Genomic DNA, 25,316 nt, shown 5'->3' with positions numbered 1-25,316 from the left:
TCATTAAATTATTCCCTGCCCAACTCTCCATGTAATACCATGTGTGCTAGCTTCCTACACCTGTTACATACAATGGGTGAAACTATCAATTGCACAGTGTTAGAGGTGAGTAGAAAAAGACTCTCAGAAGAGCTTGACTGCACACAAAATTTTATCTCTTGGAAGTGGGGTCCTTTTCTTTCTCCCCTCATAGGAATGGTTACAAAACTCTTTCCTATTCACTAAATAGCTGTCATATCCCAGCAGCCCCAAAATAATATTGCTAATTGTATGGTTTTTTCATGGTGAGTTTTTCCCCCTTTGAAACATGAATTCATAAGTTATTGCAATTTAATCAGAAGTAAGTTTTTTTTATAGATGTAATGCTTGCCAAATACAGGACACTATTTAAAGAAAAAAAAAGAAGAAAAGGGATGCATCTCTTGGAAGAATTACAGTCCTTTTGCAATGTCCTCCTCTTGTAAAAATTCCTCATTATATAGAGTTATCTTCTACATAACTGTTTATATCAGATCCAGAAAAAAGCAATTATTTTTATTTGATAGACATATTAATTCCTAGTGAAACTCCCATTTCAAGGAAAAAGTGTTCAAAACATAGACACAGACACTACAGTTATGCATAAGTATGATGTGGGTCCACTTCACAATGTTTTTTCACCAGTTTAACTAAGAACTACAGTAGAAGCTTGCCATATTGTTGCAAGTGGGCACAATTATTGCCTGTGAACTTTCCTTTTTAAGATGACAATGGCTATGAATTATACTTCAGTAAATAAATATTTACTTAAACCAATGGAAGACCACAAATCTTAAGATGATCTGATAAACCATCCATTTGTTTACAGCACAGACACCTGCTGCAGATATTTATTTTCACAGCAAAAGAACCATTACATTTTCTGTAGGACTGAACTAGCACATCATTAAACCCAACAGCACTAAAATAAGCAGTTATTCCAAAAGGAAAAAAACAAAACCAACCAGCACACATTTGTTTTTATAAGCCAGTAAGTTTTAAATGCTCCAGTGTAACAGTACAATTAAACAGGGTTGTTGCTGTTCCTGCTGCCTTCTAGACCTGGGTGCATAATCCTACATCTCTGACTTTATTGAACATGGAATGACGAATGATGAAAGAAAAAAAATTACATGCCAAAGATTTGCTCTAATACTGGGTGAATCATGTTTCTTTTTGTATACGCCTGTTAAGTGTTCAGTATTTTCTGAATTATAGAACACATAACCTAGCTTCATCCCTTCTGGAAAGACAGGTACTAAATCATTTATAAGTTGAGTCATCCACCAAGCCACTTACACAAAGTAATCTGCTATTTTGAAGCTTTCAGCAGACTTTCAAATGAGCTCAAGGAATTACTTTAGATAAAACTGAGGAACCCTGGGGAGCTGAAGAGGTATATTGAAAAGAAGCTCTATTTTAAGGCTTATTTTCTTTGAACAGGAAAATAAAGTCCATTATTAGTCAGCATTAGATGTACGTGGCCAAAAGTCCAGTACATCTACTGGATGTACTACAGTAGATTTGCATGTAAAGAAACCAGAGGCAGGCTGGGGGACTACAAGGATCCCTGTGAAGTTCAGCAAGGACCCAGCTGAGCCCAGCAGCCAGACCACAATAAATCCCTGCAGTGACACAGGGAGTGGCATCAAAAGGCTGCAGGAGACGATCACGCTGCTGTGGCGAGAGAATCACAGAAAATAGGAGTCTTGGGCAGGAAATTGCTAGCCTTCAAATGAAGAGGAGAAGGCAATATATCCTTCCATCACTTATCTCAAACCCAAAATTGGTGTGTTTTCAATTTAGGAAGCAATTACAAACACTGACCAGAGCAGTGGTGACAAGTGACATTTAAGTGCAAGTAACAAAGGTGAATGTGGCCAGAAGAAAGGACTACTTAAAGAGCCCAGAAATGCAGAGCAGCTCTTTTCCCATGTGAACTGAACGTGGCTTTTTGGTTAGTTTTGAAACATATTTCATTGACAAAACCAAGATGATCTTGTTTGCCCTATTCTTTGAAACTGTGGGGAAAACTTTTTTTCAGTTCATGCATCACCAGAAAAAGTTAACATTTATCTGCCCACTTGATCATAAATATAACTGCAGCTTTGTTCTACCTGTAAATTCTTATGTTCACTATGGAAAATAATAAAGACCTACACAAGCAGGGGAAAAAAACCATATAAAGTCCTGTCTCAAACAGAAGACATGATCTTTGAGGCCCAGGGGAAGGCTACAGACCTCACCATCTTCCAACTTAAGAACTGAACATCTGGAACTTGGTTTATAGTCAATCGTCCCTCCAGAGAGGTGCAACTAGAAATTAAAAGAACATTGTTAAATGTTCCTTTAGAAGAAGCTTCCTAGTAGAACATCCTCTTCACAGCAAAATCAGGAAAGCAAAGCAAGACAGAGCAACATCCAGAATCAGGCATTGCCACCTAGAAGAAAGAGGTAAATATTTACACAAATCAAGTGACAGAAAAAAAGACCTGAAAACATTTCCTGCTCCTTGTTTGGGGCAGAACTGTGACTGATTGCATTGTATTTATCATTAAACATAATGAAGCAAACCACTGCCTAAATCTGTGGGAACAAACAGAAAAAAATACCCTCAGATCTACACCATGATACTGCCTTGGGACAGCACCTGGCTCTGTAAAGTCAGCAGAGCACCTTAGCAAAACATCAAACCTGGATATACTTTTTATTGTTGATTCGGGTTATACATTATCTGATATAATAAAGTGTTGAAAAGCTGTGTGTAAAAAAGAAAGGAAATGAAGCAGACTTTCTGCACTGAAGAACAGTACCCAGTTCTTCTAATCTCTTATCTTGTTCAGAAAATATGGCCCATTCAATTACAAAAGTCTACATATGTCAAGAATAATGTTACACCAATTCAGTATTTGCCATTTACGTATCTCTGAAAAGTAAAACCAAAATAAAACAAATCTCTTAATTAAGTGGGGCTGCATGCACTGGGTCAGTGATTTTATCCTCTGAGTTGTATTCTTCTGTTGGAAATTCCATGTCTTAACCAAACTTACCAGCACTCTAAAGACAAATATCCAAAATTCTGATTTTATGAAGAAACACATATGGTTGTATTTCTAAATTATGTGCAAATTGTAAAATTAATCTTAATAACTAATCAAAAGCTAATTTTGTGAAATTACTAGGTATTTTGATTTATTTATTTACTTATTTTTGGTAAATAAGGAAGAGCACAACTTCAGTATTATGAACCAGAGCAACAATACAAGTTTGTTGGGAAATCTATCTATGCTTATATCTACTTTCACAAGTAGTGATGTATAAATTTCTGTAGCAAAATGTTTGGTGCTAATGATCTGAGGTCCGCACAGTATGTATTTTAAGGACAGAAATTCTGGACTAGCTGGTTCTGGACAGTCTGGTCCTGTTAGCATTTGGATTGCATTAGGAATGCCAGTGGAACCTATCTTCTGGTTTATTTTTTATTTAAAAGAAATCTAGTTCATATTACAAGACTGCTCCATAATAAGAGGCAAAGTGCTAAGCATAGGTAACATGAACATTTATTTCAAAAGTGCATTAAAATACTCATGTGGAACCAAAGGCCAGAAGAAATTCAGTCTCCAACATTTAGTCAAACAGTTCTGGATATCAGTCTCCTCACCCATATATACCTTTCCCATAACATCTTTTAGCCTGTCAATGCAAATCTTTAATAATTTTTCCAGCCTAATTTCCAATGCAAGTGTGTGACCAGCGTGTGCACCTGTCTCCATGCCCCTAAGTAAGAACACATTTCAAGCAAATTATACAAAAGGATAGGTGTCTTGAAAATAGAAAAATCTTGTGCTTTTCATGAAAACAAGCAACCGAGAAACTCCTCCTGTTCTGCACCCTTCAGAAAAACTGCCCAGTGAGTTCAAGGACAGGGTTAGTTTGAAGAGCATCCCCACCTGAAGGAGCCGTAGGCAGCTGGGCTTGTATTGTGGCAGACCAAGGGTTTCAGGAGCTGCAGAAGCAAGGGAAGCTGTGCACCAGGGTGCTGGGTAAGCACGCAGAGGGATGCTGTGATTAAGGGGGTACAGACCCAATCAGATGTGTCTCTCTGCCAGGATGGAGGGTCCTGAGCTCATTTGCCCCAGGATTTTCTGAGGAGGTATGGAAACAGGAAAATACAAGGAAAAAGATACCCTAAAATGCAAGATGGGAGTTTTCTCTGCCTCTCTTTGCTATCAGAATCTGGAATGTAGAGCATCTCATCACAACTGCACTAAATTCTATTGCTGTTGTGCAATGAAGTCTCATGACAACCATTAAAAAATTATTGTGGGTTTGGGTAATTTTTTCTGATTTGTGTAAACTGTTTTTAGCATACCTGACTTATCCTATCAGAAGCCTGATTATTAAATAATTACAAAACCAAGGTATGACGTGTTACAGAACATTGATTTAGGGACAGAAGAGGATTTTAATCATTGATATGAGAGAAAAAAAATAAGAGTAAGATATTAGAAACAGCTGCTACTCATGTAATTATAGAATAAAGCATTTAACCTTGTTTTCTTCTTTAAACATAGCTATAATAAAAGATAGACATTGTGAATATGAAAACAACAATAGGACTTGGAGATGTTCTTTTAATGTTTTAAGAGATTAAAAGTCATATAGGTAATAAATTAAATACTAAATATATAAACGTCCTACTTATTTGAAGATTAAACATAATTTGTGTTCCAAAAGGTTTTTCAACTGAAGTTTTCAGAATCTGTGGAAACTTTTCAGTAACTTGGTTTTCTTTCTAAAGGAAAAACAACTACACAAAAATATTAGGGATTTTCTGCATGCTGGAAACTTAGCTGGTCAGTCAGCACTACTAAGCATGCTTTTGCCTTTCTGTAACCTACCTAGAAGGAAACTTAACACTTGGCTAAAATAGCAAAGAAAGCTCATTAGCCGTGGTTTCTGCCCTTCTTATTCCAGCCAATAACCACAACCAACTGCTGCACTACAACAAGGCACATAGCAGGGCAGACAAATTAGAAATACTATAACTAATTTTCTGTTTATTGCAACAAAGGTCACCTGGAAAACACATGCTTACACTGAATGAAATTAAAACTCCCACCTATAAGTAGCTTTTTTAAAAAAGAACCCAAACAACAGAGACATGAACTTTCCTGGTGACAAACTGTGTGAACTCGTGCACTACGGCTCTCTCTCCTGCGGGAGACTCAGGAAACAGGTCACAGGACTTTGAACACCCTTGCTACCAAAAACCTCATGCTTAGCGAACATATACGCCACAGGAATCGTGTACTCGCACCCTTCACACAAACAGTGCTTTAACTCAGTGCCACCACCTTGGCTGAACTTTCCACCATTCTTTAAGTTCATTCCCTAACACATATGACACCAAAATAGCCCACCTCATCTTCCACCTCACAGCTGGTAGCCCCTAGGACAGTCAGGTCCCCAAAGATTGCTACAGACAGGCTATAGAGCACACCACCAAAGTGAGATACTTTAGAGCCTGCTAAATTCACATCCTTTTCTCAATTGCACATGGTGCCTCTGAGAGGAGCTCAAGAAAGGCTCCAGGAGTTCTCCTCACATCACAGATCACTCAGCCGAATTGCTTTAAGGTGGTCCCTTCACATCCTTTCTATAACTGCAGCTAAATGCACACAGGTAAGTCCCAGCAGCTGCCACCAGCTTCAGGTCTGGAAGGAATTAAATTACAGCGGGCTTAAATTTGGTTTTGTTTTTCCAAGTTTTCAGAAAAGGCAATGTAGCTGAAGTTGGGAAGGGCATAAAATACATTGAGGTAACACTGGCATTAATGTTTTATTGCCAGTGGAACTGACTTCAGTATGCACTACAAAATATACGTAGCTCTGTGGGAGAGACTTTTTTGGTTTATAAACTACAAAGTTTATTCAGCTTGTAGTCTTAATTCTTGTTTGAACACTAGTCACAAACACTGACTGAATTCCAGCTGTCTTGTCCAGTTGGCAAGACTGCTACTTAGGAAAGGACTTTTACTTAAAAGGTGAGCAAATTTAACGAAGCTATCACCGGGAAATGCAGAACCATGCTACACCATTCATTTTCCTAATGCAATGGCACGTCTTGATAGAAATATAGAATGCTAAAACAATTACTAGTATGGAAGTGGAAAATGCTAAAGCAATGACCTTTTTTAGACATGGTCAAACCCCATCAAATTCCAAGGGGTCAAGAATTCACTTGTTTTATATTCACAGTTGTATTTCCCAAACAGAAGCAGGAAAATATATTAAGGGAGAGGAGCCTGAGGGCAGATCAACTCCTTGCATTTTTCTCATCATCTTCCTGCAGTTGCTTTCTCTCAGAAGTCTGACCTTATTTCTCTTTTTTTCCAGAACGACTTTTAAGAGATTTATCACAAAAATATTTGAATACAAGTGAGCACTTGATTTTATTTTTGTTTGATTAATATTGACAGCTGTCCTGCTCTTATTTTTCCCCATATGGCTGCTGTAGTTGTTTGTTTTGGGGGGTTGGTGGTGGTTGTTTTTGTTTACTTCCCCTCCCTCTCCTGCCACAGCTTACAGGAAATTCCTCTTTTCCTCCAGGTCATCTGCTAATCTTCTCTATTCTGCTTTCACTTGCAGTCTTCTCCCTTTCATCTTCTTATTCCTGCCCTCTCTGACCTACCTTGGAAACAAACTCCTGTTGTATCTCTTCATAACATCCAAAAGTTGTTCTACTCCCCACCCTACATTGTTTGCGCTGAACATTCAAATTCTGTACTTGGATTTTAAGACAGTTGCCTTCTGCTGGTGGAATTGAATGGTAATCAAATCAGAATTAATCTAGGTTTGCACAGGTTTAAATAGCTCACTTAACCCCAGCAGTCTTTTGGAAGTCCAGGCAGTACACTCAGCCAGATGTCAAACTGCAGCATCTCTGCAGGCAATCACAGCCGGGAAGCCCTGACCCAGATGGATCCCAAAAACTAGGACAGCGCCAGTTCAAATGAACTAAATCTATACACAACTGTCTAAAACACATTCCATTCATATTTTGGGCCTCAGAATATTTGAAAGCGTGTTGAAGTATACCACCTCGTTTCACTTCAGCTCTTAAAGCAAAATCACTCGGGCAGCAACTGATTTTTAAAACAGTCGGGCTGGCCCAAGGCTGAACACGCCATGTTCATCTTCAGGGAACCACTGCTGACAAGAAGGGGAAGGGAAAAATCAACAAACACATGACGAAAGACCCCATACATAATTTAAACCAGAAGAGAACTAAAATAAAGGTCAGATCCCTCTGTAACACTGCTGAGCTGTTCTTCAACCTGTATTGAATTTGGGAACTAAAGACAAAGAGAAGCTCAATTTTGTTAGTTCTCCAGAGATGCTGCTTTGTTTAGTATTTTGAACATTGACAAAAATTACTTACCATGAACTGTACTCACTGTACAGATTTAAACAAATACAAAAATCTGTAATATCACAAGTTGGTCATCAACCTTGTAACCCATGCTGCTAACACATAGGTCTTTGGATTCATGAGATCAGCTTCCTTCTTCTGGGATCCTTCACTAGGAGCAACTGCAAAAAGAGCTAATCTTCCATCTATAAGATTATTTCTAACAAATGCATTAACCACTTTATGCAGAAATATATCTACCTGTATCAACAGTTAACATGGACAGATGAAAAGCTGATAAAGGATGCACTATAATACAAAAAGACAATAATATTTTGACATTTATTACATTACTGTTTAACTGATATGAATATAAAACTCCCTTTCAAAATAGAAATGTCTGAGAAATCACAAGAATAAAGAGCCTTTAAATACATTTTATAAAACACTGTATTATATAGACACCTAGAAGGAAAAAATGTTATGTAAAAAAACCAAAGTAGAATAAATACTTTTATCAGATAAACCATTTTTACACATAAAAAAATGTTAGGTTTTTAAGAAAAAAATATTTACTTTTCTGAAAATAACAACTTTCACTTTGATTCTACATTTATAAATCAGATGAACATGGAAAGAACTATTAAATATTAGTTTATTACTTGCCAAAGGAAAAAAAAACATAGAAAAAACTGTATTCACTAGGATGATCATTTTGAATCCCTACTGTGCATGCTCTGCAATCATAGTTCAAATAAGGTAAAGTAAAAAAATCAGATCTGTAGAGCAGGCGATGAACAGTTACTTTGCTGACTCATCCCAGATGTATACACAGGTTCCAGCGAAGTGAGCACCCATGATTGAAGACAGCTGTGACAGAGGGGAGGGCAACGGCCCAAAACCCCTTGTTACAGTCACCTCTTCGATCAACTTGCTTCTAAATCACTGCCTGCTGTCAATCAAAGACTGCAATTACCACACCATATGGGTTAAGAGACTTCGTTCCCAAATCTTCCAGCAGATGTCCTCACAAGGCAGTTGTGTCAGGGTGTTTAGAGATGTCACCATTTAAAAAAGACAGAGATGGGAAGGAAAATAGACTTAAAATAAGGGTGATATAAATATATAGATACATCAATTCAAAGTATGTCATTTATTCTCAAATGCCAAACTTAAATACATAGGCAACATGTTAAAAAATAAGGCTGTGATCTTAAAAACCAACAAAAAAAACCCCCCAAAATAACTAGCACATCTGTTTCTATTTTGTTAGGTAATTCTTATACCTCAGTTATAAACAGAACAGAAGGTTAAAAAAATGATAGTGAAAAGCATGAGCAGACGTTTCACCTGGAAAACAGCATAAAGCCTCTAATTCTGTCCTTCTCTGTTTCATGTTAAAGCTGACACTACTTTTATTGTGTGCACAGAGCTGATGTACAGCTTTCTGCACTACTCCCTAATGGCAATGACACACAAACATTGTCACGAAGTTGGTATTCTTGGAAGCATTAAATCCCTCTGGTATTTCAGGGCGACTGAAAAAGAACAATATTCTTAAAATAGTGAGCCTCATCATTACTGCCACAAGTAGAAAGTTTTGATACCACATTAGAAATATTTGACTTGTCCTTTTATGCAGTGAATAATGCATCCACAGTGAACTATCCACAGACAGCTATAAGAGAACAATTCAGTCATGTACTGGTCTACAAACGCAAAGCTGGCATTCTTTACGCAGGCCTATGAGCCCAGTATCACCAGTATCCCAGTATCTCAATACCTGCTTTAATGCAGATGTTCACGGCTTCAGACATGAGTGGTTTCATCAGGGAAAAATGAAATGAAGAAGATGAGAATCACTGACTGTTATTCAAGAGCAGACACAGAAATAAGTGCTGATACTTGAGGCTTATTGGGGGACCTTGCCAACTGGGACATGTCAGTCACTACATTTTGACTGGTGGAAAGACCTCGAGACTGTCCCAGCTTCAGGAAAATGCTGGGAAGGTGGTGTCTGCAACAGCTCGGACAGATTTGTCTGTCAGAGGTCTTTCGGTGGACCTATTACAGCACTTAAGAGACAGAAAGCGTTGCTATGTTCTACACACTGAATTAGGTCAAAGCTCGCATCATCAATTATAGAAACGCATTGCTTATGAAGTCTTAGAGGAGTAGGGTTTTTGTCAGTATCTTGTCTGAAGCTACAATAGCATGGGTAACTGATTTTCTGCAGGTGACTGTCCTCAATTTCAACAACAAAAGTAAAACCAGAAAGATTTTTAGCTTGCTGTCAGTGAATGACCACAGTGAACAATATAAAAGTGTTGCATTTCTCAACTGGTGAACACTTTCATGCTATAGAAGCATCAGATAAAGCACATTCTGCACTTAGTTTGTCCTGAGAAAAGAAGGATACCATGCTTTTCAGGATGTGGAACCTGGAAATACAGTATTAAAGCTATCACACTTTCTCAGCTTAGCTAAGGTTCTCATCAGCTATCATAAAAAATAATTCTAAAAATCTCTTTAACCTTTTTGCCATGCTTTACTTAAACAACAACAAAAAAGCACGGAGAAATTCTGTGAAATCAAGATTTCCATTTAAAACTAGTACTAAAGGACAAATACAAATGAAGGATGATGGTTGGGGGCAGCTACAGTCCATTGTTAACCATTTACGATAAATTCACTGAGCCATCTGACTTTGCTTGAACCTTAAGTCCCTCACCCTTTATCCATATAAAGAACACAAAATTACAGTCCAAGCAGAGGCTAAGTCTACTGTTTCCAAATAAAGACTTCTTAAGGGAACAAGTGCACATTTCAAATAAAACCATAAAAGATGCTGAAGCAATCCTAATTATAACCAGCTCTTCCTCCATAGCTCTGGTTTCATTACGTAAACATATTCCAGTCAAATCTTCACAAACTATGTCAGGAAGTCATGATTTCTCCCTCTTTCCCCAGGATAACTGTGCAAGGATAACTGTACACATGTCCAAGAAATAGAGGATGTAATTTTATTGGAGGTCCACAGGTAACTGTATCACATTAGGGAGTGGAAGAATCTTGTGGTATGGCACAACACGATACCTCACTCTAAACACTTAAACAGAAGGTTAAATGATATGCAACATGATCAAATCAGTAATTCTCCATCTTCTAGGCACCACTGATTAATTTAAAATAAACTTTAATAAATTGAAAAAATAATATAGTCCATTAATTTGTTTGTTGCACTGTCTTTAAATGAAACAGCACTTTGAAAGTCACAAATAAAAAAGCAGCACTTTCTCTTAATACCAACACCACTGTAACACATACTGTAGCGTGGCATGCAAATCCATTATCTGCAGTCTTTTTTTTTTTTTGTATTAACAAATGGAATGGTAATCTTTTATCTCAAATATTAGTAGCATAACATGTAAGTGCAGATCATTCTGGCCACAAGTGTGGTAAGCCTTAACAAGTGTGTATTACAAGAGCATAGAACACAGAGCATGACACTCACATCCAAGAATCTCTCTTTTGTACTGTACATGGTGTTTGTTACAGGCTGACTTCCAACTTGCTGTACCTAAGCTTCAGGAAACAAGATTATTGACCATTTCTGGTTTTGCTTAAAAATAAAATGCAGTCACCATCAAAGCATAACCATTAACAGCCTGGCCAAAAAAATGCCACAGCTCCATTGAAAAAATAACTTGTCTTTTTAGTAGTAGATTCCATTATGTGATGAAGTTTCCATTATAGGCATGTTACGAAGTCTTACAGTGGTACTGCAGCGTCATTCCTGTTAGGTAGAGATTTGTGTAGACACCAATAAACGGTGCAACGTTCAAAAAAGCTGTTCAAACTGAGCTAAGCTTCACGAGACCACGTACTGAGTCTTCATGCAATGAATCCTGGCTGGCTAGACTCAGGACGTGCATTGTATGGCTGTGTGCAATAGGACTTCCGCTTGACAGCATCCCAGGGGGTGATGGAGCTTCTTCAGGAGTGAGAAACTGATGACCTTCGTGGTCCTCTTTTAATGGTATCATGTCTGTCAAACCTGAATCTGATGTGAGATTTGGCATAGAAGATGGTGGTGTTGGTTGCCCTAGAGTTAGAGTTGCACAAGGCCCAGTGATAGTAGTCTTTCCTGGTAAAGGTAGCTCTTCACTAGTTATGCTTGGCTCACTCTGTAGTAGGGGGGTGGCAGCAGCCTGCAAAACGAATTTAGTGCTCTGAATGCACTGATCTTGGTCACACTGTAGAATGGAAGGGTGTCAAAATCATATAAGGCAAACAAAACAGAGAAAAAAAGGGAGAATATGAACAAAAAGATATGGAAAATAATGGGATATGAAGAGAAAAAAGAAAGCCATTAGTATCATTCCATGGTTAGCCACCCAAAAATCCCATTGCATGCTGCCCTGGGGGAAAAAAAAAGCATGCATAATTGAGCCAGAGCCTTGGATTACTATCACAGTAAATTATGATAAACATTTACAATGTTCACTTAAGGGTTTTACTCTAAAATAGTATTTTGAGTACTGTAATTCAAATACTTTGCTAACTCTTGTTTGGTGCCTAGCTGCACACTCACTCCATGTGCATCTACCTGCATCGGGCACCTCAGAACCTCCTTGATTGCAGGTGAAGTGAATCACTTCCACACTACTCATTTTAGCCTAGAGTACAGAGCAGTTCAGAGAGGCCAAAAGGCACAATCCAAGCATCTTTCAAAGTTCAAAAACCCTAGCCAACTGTCTTTTTTAAAATGGTCCTCACATGTAGGCATTAAGGTTCTACAGAAGTCTTCCAGAACAAGAATTCCTTTAATGCAGGTGATTTTAAAAAGATAGAGCTGGCAATAGTCTCTATGAGCAAAAATTTCCCCCCTCCCAAATTAATGCATTACATATAATATTATATATATTATTATATTTCTATATACACTCTATATACTATACTCAATATTCTAGAGGATGTGTAAAAATTAGACAGCATTAGAGATGCAATTATTTGATATAAATTTTTATGATTTTTAGGCTGTTTCTTGATTAATTTGATCTTGGCAATCAAGGTACAAAACACAGGTTTCCTGGCAAACACTTTCACAATAACAAGCCAAATCCAGCAGTATATAAATCCAACTAAGCTCAGTGAGTATTACCAGGAAGATTTTTGGCTCTGCATTACTCCTACGAACTGCTTATGCAAAATTATCATTCATTCCTTGAGATGACAAGACATGTAGGTGTTTCAATAACGTCCAGCCAGCAAAGTGGGTAGTACATCTACTGTCAAATGAGGTTTCTTTAACGCAAACTGGCGTGATTTTTGAGAGCTTCCCAGGACAACATATATTTAATTTATAGCCTGATCAGTTATAACATCTGCAGATTTTCAAAATTCTGTTAGATTCATTTGCCATACTACTGTTCTGCTGTGCAAGAGAAACACTACAGTCAACAAATAACTATAAATTGAATGTAGCGAAGAAAATTTGGAAGCAAGCAAGCAGAATGCTAAAAAATATATATCCAGAGGTAAAGCATGCCTCTTCACTGTTGTTATTTCAATGATTCTGTTCAGTATTTTCTACTTTACAAATAACTTCTTCGATCTATATCAAATTACTAAAAGTCATTACAAATCCAACATCTGATCAAGATATTCCTAATCATATTATAATCAAATATATTCCTAATATTCCTAACATTTCAGTAATTTCCTAAAATGCCCAAAGTTTAACAAGCCACTGTGATATACTCTATGCAAAATAATGGAAAGACTTTTGCTTGCTTTGTTGTATGATGAAAACCATCACTATGAAGGCTTCCTCCACTATTTTCAGGTCCTCCAGTTGCACCAATAAATAGCTTAGTGATGGATGCACATTACATTCAGAAAGTGTGCAAGCAGACTACTTGGTCACCGTAGATAGGTATTATCTTAAACATGTCTAAGCGGCTTGGGACTCTCAGATCAACTACTTTTTGAAGGCAGAATTCCGATCCCTACTCAATTACGTTATTTCCAACACTTATGCTTTCAGAAAGAGAAATGCACTGACTTCCTGTTACATAAATTAAGTTCATATATGCTGCAAGGAATTTCTACCCCCCAAAATGATAAAAAGCCCCTGCCAAGCAACGGAAGTGGTCCCATAACATTTCAGAAGGATTACTCGCAGGCTTAGAGCCAAAACTTTGCATAAGTACCTTACTAAGAAGAAAACTGTCAGCATCTTTTAAAGTCAAGCTTTCAATTAGTAATTCAGTGGGAATAACTCATTCTTGATTAATATACGGTTATTCACGCCTGCTTATTTCAATTAAACTATAGCCTTCAACCAACTTTACTATGCAGGCCTTAAAAATCTGTTAACTGAATTTTCAAACTTCAAAAAGAGCAACAAAATCCATCCTCTCTGAAAGGCAGAAGCCAAAGAGTGTGTTAAATAACAGAGGAATGCCTATAACCACTGGGGTACACTGAAAATAAATGTTAGCAGCCGACTTACTGCTTTAGCAAAGCTTCAGCACTGATCATGAAAAGGAAATCATTAAAGTGTTCCAAGCAATACAAGTACAACCGATTGAAATAAGAAGAAGGTAATTTACTTGAACACACTGTGTATAGTCTGAATTAATTTTCTTCTTACTGAACTCTGCTGTATTACATAGACTCACAGAATGGTTTGGGTTGGAATGGACCTTAAAGATCATCCAGTCCAACCCTGCTGCCATGGGCAGGGACAACTCCCATCAGACCAGGTTGCTCAAAGCCCCATCCAACCTGACCTTGAACACTTCCAGGGAGTGGAAGTTTCAACTGAATCAATATTGAAAAGATAAAGTAGCCTCATAAAGCTCCATTAAACAGTGTCATAAAACTTTTTCAGGTGCTGTATATCTCTTCTTCATCTTCCACACACTTGTCACTTCCTTAAAGTCTCTCCTCTTATTCAGGAACACTTCATGTTTTCTTTTTTTGTTCTATTTAACAGTGACCAACGTGAAATATCTTAGGAAAATGCAGGCTGTAAATAGCTTTCAAAAGTGACTAGAGTGGGGTTTATACTAGAAAAGGTAGCTGTGTTCAATGAAGCTCTCAAAAACATCTGATAAAACCAACAGATACTATAACAGGAAGACTATTTTTGAGTCTAAACAGCCAACACAAAACTAAACAAGGAAGTAAGATTTGTTTATAGGGCTGGCATGGTGGTCTTTCCTTGATTCTATATGTTATTATTAACTAAATGAAATTTAGGGTCCAAAATCTTAACAGCTATTAATCACATGAATTATTAAATGCTGGCATTTCAAATTAAATAAAAAAGCCTATGATTGTAACAAAAAGCCAAGCACTTAAATCTACATAGCTAAAAATGTACTGTAGAAATTATTACACCAGTATTTTCTTACTTCAGATCTACTAATTTTATTTTCCACTTACAAATTCCACTGTTTCAGAGGAACAGCATCTTTTGAACGTGACAAGTTTAATGAGTTCTACAAGCACAAAATTTCAATTGTATATGTGCATAGAAATTTTTAGCCATCTTTGCTTTTATTCTCACATCAAAAGGCACAACTTAAAGCAAATTAGACAAAACCTAAAATTGTGTTTATTTCACAAGTAATAAATACAAATAACTAAGGAAACAATATTTTTGATCTTTTTTCCTGAAGAAAATCTGATTTTTTTCTAAGCTCCACAAAACATACATGTTAACATAGCTGTTGTATATGGCAATATATTTTTCACATTTCTAATGCCAAAGCCAGAGATTATATACTTTGAATTTAAAATTAACTTTGTTAAAAATGTTCTAAACACTAGTAACATTAAAGAATTGTTGCGGTTCTCAGAAGATGGAGAAAAGAAGGTTGAATTATCTCAGCATCTCTGAATAAAGTACAAACAACAGAAAGTCTGGAGCAGCACTGACAGCACTGAATGACAGTGCCTTGACACAACAAAAAGGATGCTGAAATACCATACCAGATGGATATGATAGATGGGTAAAGAGTGGAGGGATGGAGCTGTACAACTGTTTCCAACAGCTGTAGGATTTCACACTCAAAATCGTGGTATTGCAGGTACTGTGCAACAACTGAGCCACAGAACCCACCAAGTTAATGGCTCCACTAGCAAGAAGTACAGTGCAACAGGAGTAGATCTATGAAGAGAAATGCTTCTGAAACCAATGGTTAAACTATACCTGCTCCAGGGATTTTGCTTCAGACTAGCTACTGTTTGTTCTGATGGACTGAATGTCCATGAATGGGTAGAGCATGTTGGGTGCATTCTGGGAGCACACCTTCTGAAAGAAATCTAGTTCGTGGGCTCTGATACTGCTCTGTGAAGTAAGCAAAAGTGCAGTAAATATGCACAATCAAAAGAATTGCTTCTAAAACATACCTCAATCCAAAGCAAAATGCTGAAATTTATTTACTGCATGTGCGTTTAACCCATTTTAACTCTGAAATAAAATGCTTTAATAGAAATCCTTCAACAACCTTGACTGTAGCAATGTTGATTTGATAAGAGTCCTAAGTTCCATTCTGGGCAATGATAAATTACATTCATGAAGTAGGACAGTAAATATACAAGGAAACACACTCGTAAAGCTCCCAGCAAAGTGAGGCTCCTGTCCTTGCTGATCCTTGTACTGTCATGGTAGAAACGTTTACTCCTAATAACAAGAATATGAAAAGCAATGGAGAAAGTATACTAGGATGGTCAGAGTTAATGCTCCCCGGATCAGTCGGATTCCTGTTTCCAGATCAGTGCTAGAAATACTGATGTGAACATTTGGGAGAGGACTTTGCTGCATGTCTCACTGGTAACTAATCTTACGCACATGCGCTCTTATGGCTCCTACAATTTTCAGTGGTACGTATAAGTAAGGAAAGGGAGAACTGGAAATAAGGGAATTTGGCACACAAGAGACTACCTGAGCACTAAGGAAGAGGTGCCTAAAATGCAGGAGCACAAGCAACTTTCTTAAAAAAGAAATTATCTTGTTCTGACACAGAAGCAGAGAGAAGTAAAACCTATCACTTCATAAGGCATTAGAGAATTCCTAGAGACATCATAGTAAAAATAAAGCAAAGTAGTTCCTCAAAAAAAAAAGAAAAGCGCATGGAGTGAGATGGATTCTGTGTTTTTCATAACAAATTAGTAACAAATCCAATATCCTGTATCAAAACCCAAGAATCAACTCAGACTTTTCAGAGGAAAGCTCTGTACTACAGAAGTGCCAGGTAATGGCAGCTGATAGGTTTATGGTGAAATAAAAACTTATTTTCAGAATGCAAAGAAAAGAAACCTTAAAATGAAAGAGAAATAAAGAATAAAATACAGAGAAAATTATGATTTCATAATGGGTGAGATACTGTGTTTCATGAAAAAAAAAAACATCTTTACAAATGAGAAGAGAGATATTTGGGCAAGCATACCAATAAACAAGAGAAAAAGATCTTTTATAAAAAGATCAAAAAAACCCCAATCATAGTATGGGTCTATGAAGCACTGATTATAGCAACAACCCCAACTTTCTGAGATTGTGACAAACTGAGTCACTAGCATGGGTAGGGTAGCTTCTATATGAAATATTCAAAGTCTCGAAGGCAAAATTACCACAAAAGCTGTTAAGTACAAAAATAGCGCCCCACAAAGGATATCCTGAATAAGAGATAATGTATTGCACTGAAAACAAACGTCTGGCAAATTTAAACTTAGCCTGATATTTATTTTGAGGTTAAATGCAAAGATGATGCTATGTTGAAAGAGGTATTAAAATAAATGAAAGCAGAATATAATATTAAGCAACCTAGAGAGATTTAAAGAATAATGAGGAGCTAGTTGGGTGAGGCACAAGAATTCTATTTAGAAAGACAAGTCACTGAGTAAAAGATTTGAGGGAAGGGAAGAGAAGGAAAGAGCGATTCCATCTTATGCCTAACCTTTGCCAGCGACAACACGAGGTAAAAATTAAACCTTTTGTTCCACAAAGACTTTCCCCCTGCTCTTTTGCTTCCACGGGAGTCTTGGGCTTGAGCTAGTCTAATATTTAAACCATCAATCACCAAAGGAAATGTCGACGTTTGCATCTGAACTTATAACAAGAGGGAGTCTAGAGAATCTTACAGAGATTCCTCCTCTAAAAAAAACACCACCAGAAAAACCCAACAGGCTGTCACATGCCTTGTTATACTTCTGCCATAAAGTGTACACCACTGCCTTTCACTCGAGAGGCTTCAGAGGTCTTTTTCAGGAGAGAAGAAGTGAATGGCTGGTGGTCCCAGCCCTCCTGCTCCCAAACTTCTTCTTCAGAACCTAAGATTGTGTACTGGGAAGAAAACCCACTTAAACAGGTACTGTAAAGCCTGGAAAAGTACTAGGGGTCACTTCATGGGAAAAATGTTTAAATAGAATGATTAACTTTTCCATGATTGTTTCTGTCTGAATTTAAATTGGAACAGGAAATCTGGTAACTGAACAGAATGGCTGAAAACAACTGAGCTAGCAATAAGGTTAATTAATTTTGGTAGAGAAAAAAAAAAAGAAAGTCTGTTAACCTATGTGGATGAGATTGAGATCTTAGCTGTGAAATAGGCAAATCAGCTTTGTTGTTTGCTGCTTTATGAGATAGGAGAGATGGGAATCTGAAAGTAGGTACAGAATCTACTGAGAAGAGCAAAAACATTGACCTCAGAACACAGAAACAGGGAAATACGAAAGAAGAACAAAACAGAGGCAAAGTTATGTCCCACTGCATTGTTGCCAGCAGGAAATGAATTTATAATTTTTTATGCTTTGCGCAACTCAGGAAAGAATGCAAGATTTTAAATAGAGAACATAGTGCCAGAGAAACTGGGAAAATAAGCAGATCTATAACAGTTTGCAACAAAACTCAAGAGAGAAATTTTAATGCTGATAGCTAGCTGCCACTAGAAGCCAACTGGTCTTGGACACAGACCAGGAATAATACCCTGAGAAAAATGGCTCAAAGGCTTAGAGATATTCCTCCATACCAAACACAGCCTATTACATTCTTCAAGCTTTTTCTGAGAGATCAGTTTCAGAAGTGAAAGCTACACATTTTCAAGTGACACTGATATCTGTTAAAGAACCCAAGCCTTTCCCAGCTTTAGTAGTGTCATGTTCTGAGATGTAAGTTCAAATCCTTGAAGAATTGGCATATTTACCGGTATTACATTGTAAAATCCTAACAGCTACCTGTTTGTAAAGTAATGTTTGCTTAAAGTAATACCATAACAGATTTCTCCATTTCGAGAGACAAATTTAGTCAATTTTTTATCAAACTGGCACAAGATTTTCTCATTAATATCTAGTAATAACCATAGTGTCTTCTTACAGTGCAACTATAATACTTATAATGTTAAGATAATTTAATGCCAGAGACTTGCTGTGGGTTAATGATCCCCAAAAATAAGAAGCCTTGATAGTCAGAAAGTTTGGGTGATCTCTGAAAGACCTCATGCTATTTCTAAGGTTTGCTTTATTTTTTTTGTTTGTTAAATAAAACCCCTTTTCTCTTTCCAGAGTTAATTTTTTTTGAGTAAAATATGCATGGAGCATTACCTTGTCCTGCACAACTGCATCTCACAGAATATTCAGATTTAAAACTGTGTCTCACATACATTTTCTCATTAATGAGACTAGCAAATCTTCTATTTAATCCTCAAAATAATAAGTAAAAACAGTTTAGGAACTACAGCACAGTTTATCAGTGACACTAAAACTAATTTGTCTGGGAAGAGTGAGTCTTTTCTTCTTTCGTTCAAAAGAAAGGCTCAATTATGTCAGAAGGCCTTGCGGCCTCCTCTTTTTTTTTTGGCAGAGGGAGGGTGTCCATAACTCATAGCTTCTTTGATAAAAGTCTTAGAACCCACATAAAATGAAGATATGTGGAGAACAATTCAGAAATAGGCACATACGTAAGATGCTTGCCTTTGGAAAAAGATCTCTTTCCAGTTATTCTCTTCTTCTTGGCACTGGAAATCCTATCTTCCATTAAGATAGCCAACGCTACCAGCAAAAAAACAAAGTAAAAACTATTGGCACAGTTTCAAAGATGTTTAAAAAGCCTTTGTTGTAACAATCCAGTTGCCATTTTTTGTTCATTGGAAGTTCAGTGTCCTCCTGCTCTTTCTTCAACATACTTCTGCCCTAGAAACTCCTCTTTGATCATCTTTGCTTTTTAAAACACAATAGTCTATGCAAAACCACAGTGTACAGCAAAGAAGGAAATAAAGTATGAAGAAAGTGCCATACAAAATACAATTAGCTGGAAAATGATGCACCAGCACAAGTCCATGATACTTGAATATTCCAGTTCAAGATACAGCAGGTGTCAACAGTACCAGTCAAAATGCCAGTATGTTCAATAAATCAAGTGTAGAAAAGCCTTTCTTTTTTAGAATCCATGAGCAATAACTGTTACACTGTGTGAAACATACATTAAAAAGAGCCTTGGGCCTTTTTTCTTTACTGTTAATAAACAAGTCATTCCACCCAGAGTGTCAGCTGTATCCAGTTAGTTATTACTTGATTAGTTCACATGAAAGTGGAGAAGGAAAACATTCACAGGAATCTTGATGAACAACACTATGGGATGATTCCTACCATGTTGCTCTGAGATTGTGTGGCCCCATACATAGTAATGCCATTTGATGGTCCTGCTAATTGCGGTGTATCTGGTTGTATAAATCCTCTTCTGTCAATTAAGCTAAAGGATAATAAAAATAATTTTAAAAAGAGTTAGAGACATTTCTGGTAAATAACTACCTCCCCTCAATAAAAAGGAAAATATTTTGTGGAGAAATTAATCATCTGACCTAGCTAAAGGTACTTCTGAAACTCCAAATAGAATTTTACTCCCAATTTGAGAACTGTAAACTGCACTTAGGTTCTGGTAGTTAATATTCATTAAAAGCTGAATGTACAGACTGAAGTACTATATTCTACATGTGTCTTAGCTTGTATCACTTCCATACAAAAAATTCCCAAAACAACCAACCAAACAGCTTTTCAATCACTTATGCTTCAATTTATTAAAAGGTTTGCGTTTGTTTGTAGTTTGGTTTTTTTCTTTTAAAATTATATGTAGCTTTCAATCATAGTTCCATATATTTTTAATCATAGGCCAAAATATTTTTTTCCTGTGACCTGAATAATGCTATTTCTTGTCTGGAAAACAACAAGTTTTACCACAAGATGTCAGATTTTAACTAGAGGGCTTGTAGTTCCTGTTACCAAGACAAAACATCAAGAATGCTTTAAAACATCTGAAAGCTCAAGTCAGCACAGAACTGGTTTTATTTGCTGATTTATGTGACCTCTAAATTTGCTAAGGGTGAAGGTGGTTTCAAGTTTGAAAGATAAGAACAGGACGCATAGGAAAAAAAAGGCAGTGCTTCCTCTCTCAAAAGTCAATGTGGTTTCCACCACTGAGAGATTAGTTTAAGACTTTCCTTGCGAAAGTCTGCAGAACAGGTTTTTACGTACATTCAAAACACTTTGAAATCCACCTGAGATTACAATCTGCCATGTGGAAAGCACTCCTTCAAAAATCAGATGGTTTAAAATAGGTGTATGATTTACTGTATCAGAACACTATTTAGACCTATGCTGACAGCTATGGATCAAATTAAGACTTGAACGTTACCACTGAGGACATGTAAAATCCATTCTGAATCTAGTAGCTTAGGTTTAAAAATGAGAAACATGATCTTTAATGAAAATAAGAAACTTTTGGACTATTTACAGATCCTGTGTTAATCTGCATTCCATTCTCAGAGGCACTTGAACAGTTTGAATTTTAAGCTACAATTGCCGCTAAACACTTTACTGGAATTTAAGAAAAAAAATTTTATCTCGCGACTGAGATTAAAAGTCAAAAAAGTGAGATTATAATTTACATTTTTAAATTAGTAAATTTTTACTGTTGGTCACAAAATATCTCGCTGCAGAAACTCTACATAGACTTTGGCATCTAAATAAGTTATGTTGCTATATGGAATTTAGGCAAAAAATGTACAAAGTCTGTTAAAAACGCAGGAGCCAATGCCAGTCTGGTCTATTGTGTGCTGCTACTTGTATCAACTTAAGTGGCTATTTCAAATACTAAAACATTATGTAGCTTTAATAAAGATTTCCATGGTTTTGGCTGGGATAGAGTTATTTTCTTTATATTAGCTAGTATGGGGCTATGTTTTGGATTTGTGCTGAAAACAGTGTTGGCTTCAGGCACCATTTCCTCCTTCTCACCACAGAGATGACAGTGTTAACACACTACATAGAAATCTTAAGTCAGCTGTCCCCTCCTTAGGAAAAGATGTCAGTCTCTCCTGTTGACCCTCAACTGCTCATAGAAGAACCTCCTCTGATATTCTTAATAGCACAGACAGAAATCCCACTTCCGATGAAACAGCTTAACCACTGGACATTCACTTACTTTCTTCTCAATAGTTCAGATTCATAACTATATCATTCCAGATAAAGCAAAACAGCTTCAACTGATGAGTACGCCACAAAAATAATCTACAAGATGACAGTAACTTTCTACAGAGGAACTGGGCCTCTACTGTACATGGAGTACCGGAACTATCTAACCACTGAGAGTAAGAAGAGAATTATGTTTTTCCTGCTGCCAGTTTTATTTCTCTAGTCTCAGCTCTTTCTTATATGTTGTTCAAGCTGAAAAGCCATCTGTAACCTTGAATATGCAAATATTTTGGATTTCAAAATTGAAAATTGTATGCAGCAAACATTAATCCATTAAGCTTTCTCTGGAATTGCTTTGGTGTAAGACCACCAAATTCAGCTTAATGTATATATATGTTAACAGTAATATAAGTAAATTAAAAATACTGTCTATTCAAATAAAACAGTTCAGAGTGAAAAGACAAAAACTGACAATTATCAAACTGACTGTTAGAATTAAGGTTCCTAAACTCTCCTAAAGTAATGTCACATCTGTTAGATATGTAAGAATATAATAACCTTTCAAATTTCCCATTATGCAACAGCTAACTACTAGGGGTTTTTTTTGTTGCTATAAGTTGTTAACTATAGTGGCAAAGGCTCAAATAACAGATAAACAAGTCTATTTTCATTTCAGATGTCAACCTTAAGCATATTCTACAGGATCTGATCACTAACTTCATTTAACCACAATTCACCAGCTTATTTCTTTACTACTGAGGAAAAAACTTAAACCTTCTAATGGAGAGTAAAACAAAACTTTCTTCTGTTGAGTAAACTCAAGTAATCAGAAAGAATATTTTTTCATCAATAATTGTGTAGCTTCATTTATACTAACAACACTTTTGATACTCTTACCTTGGAGAGAGGGGCCCACAGAGTGCAGCACAGCAATTAGTAAAGATGTTGCCATAACTGTATGGATTATAGTTCTCTTTACCTCTTTTATTTGACCATGATCCTTTAATCTGAAGAGATACGAACAAGATTCATCACATATAATACAACATAGAAAATGGCTGAGACAAATTAAGAGTTGCCAAAGCAGCAACATGCTACTTACATCAGAGGCAGACCAAAGAAAACCCGTGATCACACTTTCCAAACAGCTTAGAGTTTTGAACTGTTATGAAAGGCTGGATCCTAAAATCTTACAAATAAGTACATGCTATACGTCAATAGATTTAGACAATCCTAAATATCAAAGGACCAATATACCCACAGTAGAAATTTCAGCATCTAAACGTGCTGAAATGGTCTAAGATTAATTTTACAAATATTATGGTATGTTCTACAGAAGAGGTTCAATAGCAACATACCATTAAAGCCAGCAATAAAGTACTACTTTTCCACTCTTGGGTAAGTTCATAAGCTGTGCAATACCACACAACATTATCTTCCCTAATGCCCACAAATGGCTTTAAAATATTATGAAGGAACTGCTGTCATTACTACCATTTTAGCTCACAGTAAATTTTTTTTTTCAGCCGGTCTTGCTTTTCTGTTTGTGAGATACTTGAGAGACTGAGTAAAATGCCTTACTGTATTCAACAGGAAATGTATGCTTTAAGTGAAATTACTGAACTTGAAGTTCAGACATGTTAGGCTGCTGCAGTTCCCCGCTATCTGACTTTCAACAATCCAAAAGAGACATTTATTTGAGGTAAACCCAAGTAGTGGAAGCATGCTGCACCCATCAAGTGAGACAATGTTAGCCTAAACCTAGTAACTGAGGAATATCAGCATATCTCATCTTTCTTACTAATAAGGTAGATTTCTTCAGAGTCCGGCTACTTTGTGGATACTTGATGCTGAAGTACAATTCATTCTAAGCCTGCTTGGTAAGTTCTTTCTGGTTGATTGGTAGTTATTCTAAAATTTATAATTTTAACTGTGACCTTAAACAGTAACAAAACATGTCCCAAAGAGGCTATTTTTACATTTGCCAGATACCTATGAAAAATGTTTCAATAGAAAATCGAAACAAAATAATTTTAAACTTGCAGTTTAAAATCTGTTAGATTACTTGCTAAATTCCAACAAGCTTCCTGTACCATTAGCTACCTAGCTTATTTTTATTTTCTTCTTTCATTAATTTTGTATTTTTTCTTTTAGTTATGGCAGGACACATGAAGCTTTCACACATGGTTAAATACAATTTAACACCAAAGCAACGGAAATCTATGTGCAAAATAGGATAACTGTAGAAATGAGAAAGTTGACCTTTAAATTAATGAAACACTCTATGCCAGAGGTTGTAGACCTCAGACTGGCAAAGAAATCTCAAAGGGGAAAAATAAAAAGTATGATATTTCTGTTTTGAGAACTCAACACTAAAATTTTTATAGTAAGCAATTTTTGAGTCAAGTAATATTTAGCACTTCCAGTGAAAAAGAGATACTGCAAAATATTTAGTAATCTCCTACTGTATAATAAATACTTGTTTCTCTTTCTCCTCTCTTCTGTATTTTACTATTTCAAGATACAGGTCCTGTGGGTGTAAATCCTCATGGATGCTCTATTAAACCAGCACATCTTCAAACCACAACAAATAGTGTCCGAAAGATCTCTTCTGATATTTTAAATCAAGCATGACTAGGTTACCTCCTCCCTTCCTACTGAGGCATTCACAAAATTATGCAGGCAGGCATGACTTCTCCAAGAATAACAGAGAAAAACTACATACAATTAGAATTAATCATCTCATTCTCATTACTCTTTAGAAACTTATATGTAGACATATACTATGAACTTACATCTTCATTTGTTGTTTGATTGGAGCTGATCAAATATGTGTGAAAACCTGAGAGGCCAACAATGGACCATACTGAGAAAAAACACACCACAGCTTCCAGCACAGTAATAGAAAGTCAAGGAAATACATGCAAATGGGAAAAAAAAAAGAAGAGAAAAGAAAAAAAAAGTTGTATCAAATAACAAGTAGTTACAATCACAAAATTCAGGGTAGTCAACTTACAGTCCACAAGTCCCTTGAGATCTCTGGGGTAGTTCAAAGGGGTCAGCAAAAACTGTTGTTACTGAAGTTAAGATGCTGATAGAGATCTTAACACTAGCATCAAAGTGCACTAGCCCAAGTAAAATACAAAGTCCGGTTGTTCTCTCAAGTCACTCTAATAACTGGATATAGTCTACATGGCAAGTATGGGAGTGTCTGAATGGCCCAGCCTTTGCAAATGGCCCAGACAACCACTCCTGTTCAGCCTGTGAGCGTAAACAGTTGGGGTGGGGTTGAATACTCAAAACAAGCAACATTTGCCCAAAACATATCATGTTAAAGAGGAAGACAATAAACTCCCAACTCACAGTGCTGCTATTAAACAGCTGTCCTGGTTTGAGCTAAATAGAAC

The 25,316-nt window shown here is 36.6% G+C and overlaps 1 protein-coding gene across 1 annotated transcript; it reads right to left on the bottom strand.

The window, feature by feature from the left end:
- Positions 1-10,417: 10,417 nt before the first annotated feature.
- ZDHHC14 (zinc finger, DHHC-type containing 14) lies at positions 10,418-24,809 on the bottom strand (the record flags this gene model as incomplete). Its single annotated transcript, XM_010191201.1, has 4 exons — positions 10,418-11,687; positions 20,089-20,191; positions 22,807-22,916; positions 24,705-24,809. Coding segments are annotated over 4 exons (720 nt in total), but the record flags the coding sequence as incomplete, so codon positions are not given.
- Between the last annotated feature and the right edge of the window lie 507 nt (positions 24,810-25,316).

The sequence above is a fragment of the Mesitornis unicolor genome, unplaced genomic scaffold, assembly GCF_000695765.1.
Source record: "Mesitornis unicolor isolate BGI_N332 unplaced genomic scaffold, ASM69576v1 Scaffold54798, whole genome shotgun sequence".
Lineage (NCBI taxonomy): Eukaryota > Metazoa > Chordata > Aves > Mesitornithiformes > Mesitornithidae > Mesitornis > Mesitornis unicolor.
This window is presented reverse-complemented; position numbering and strand designations above follow the sequence as displayed.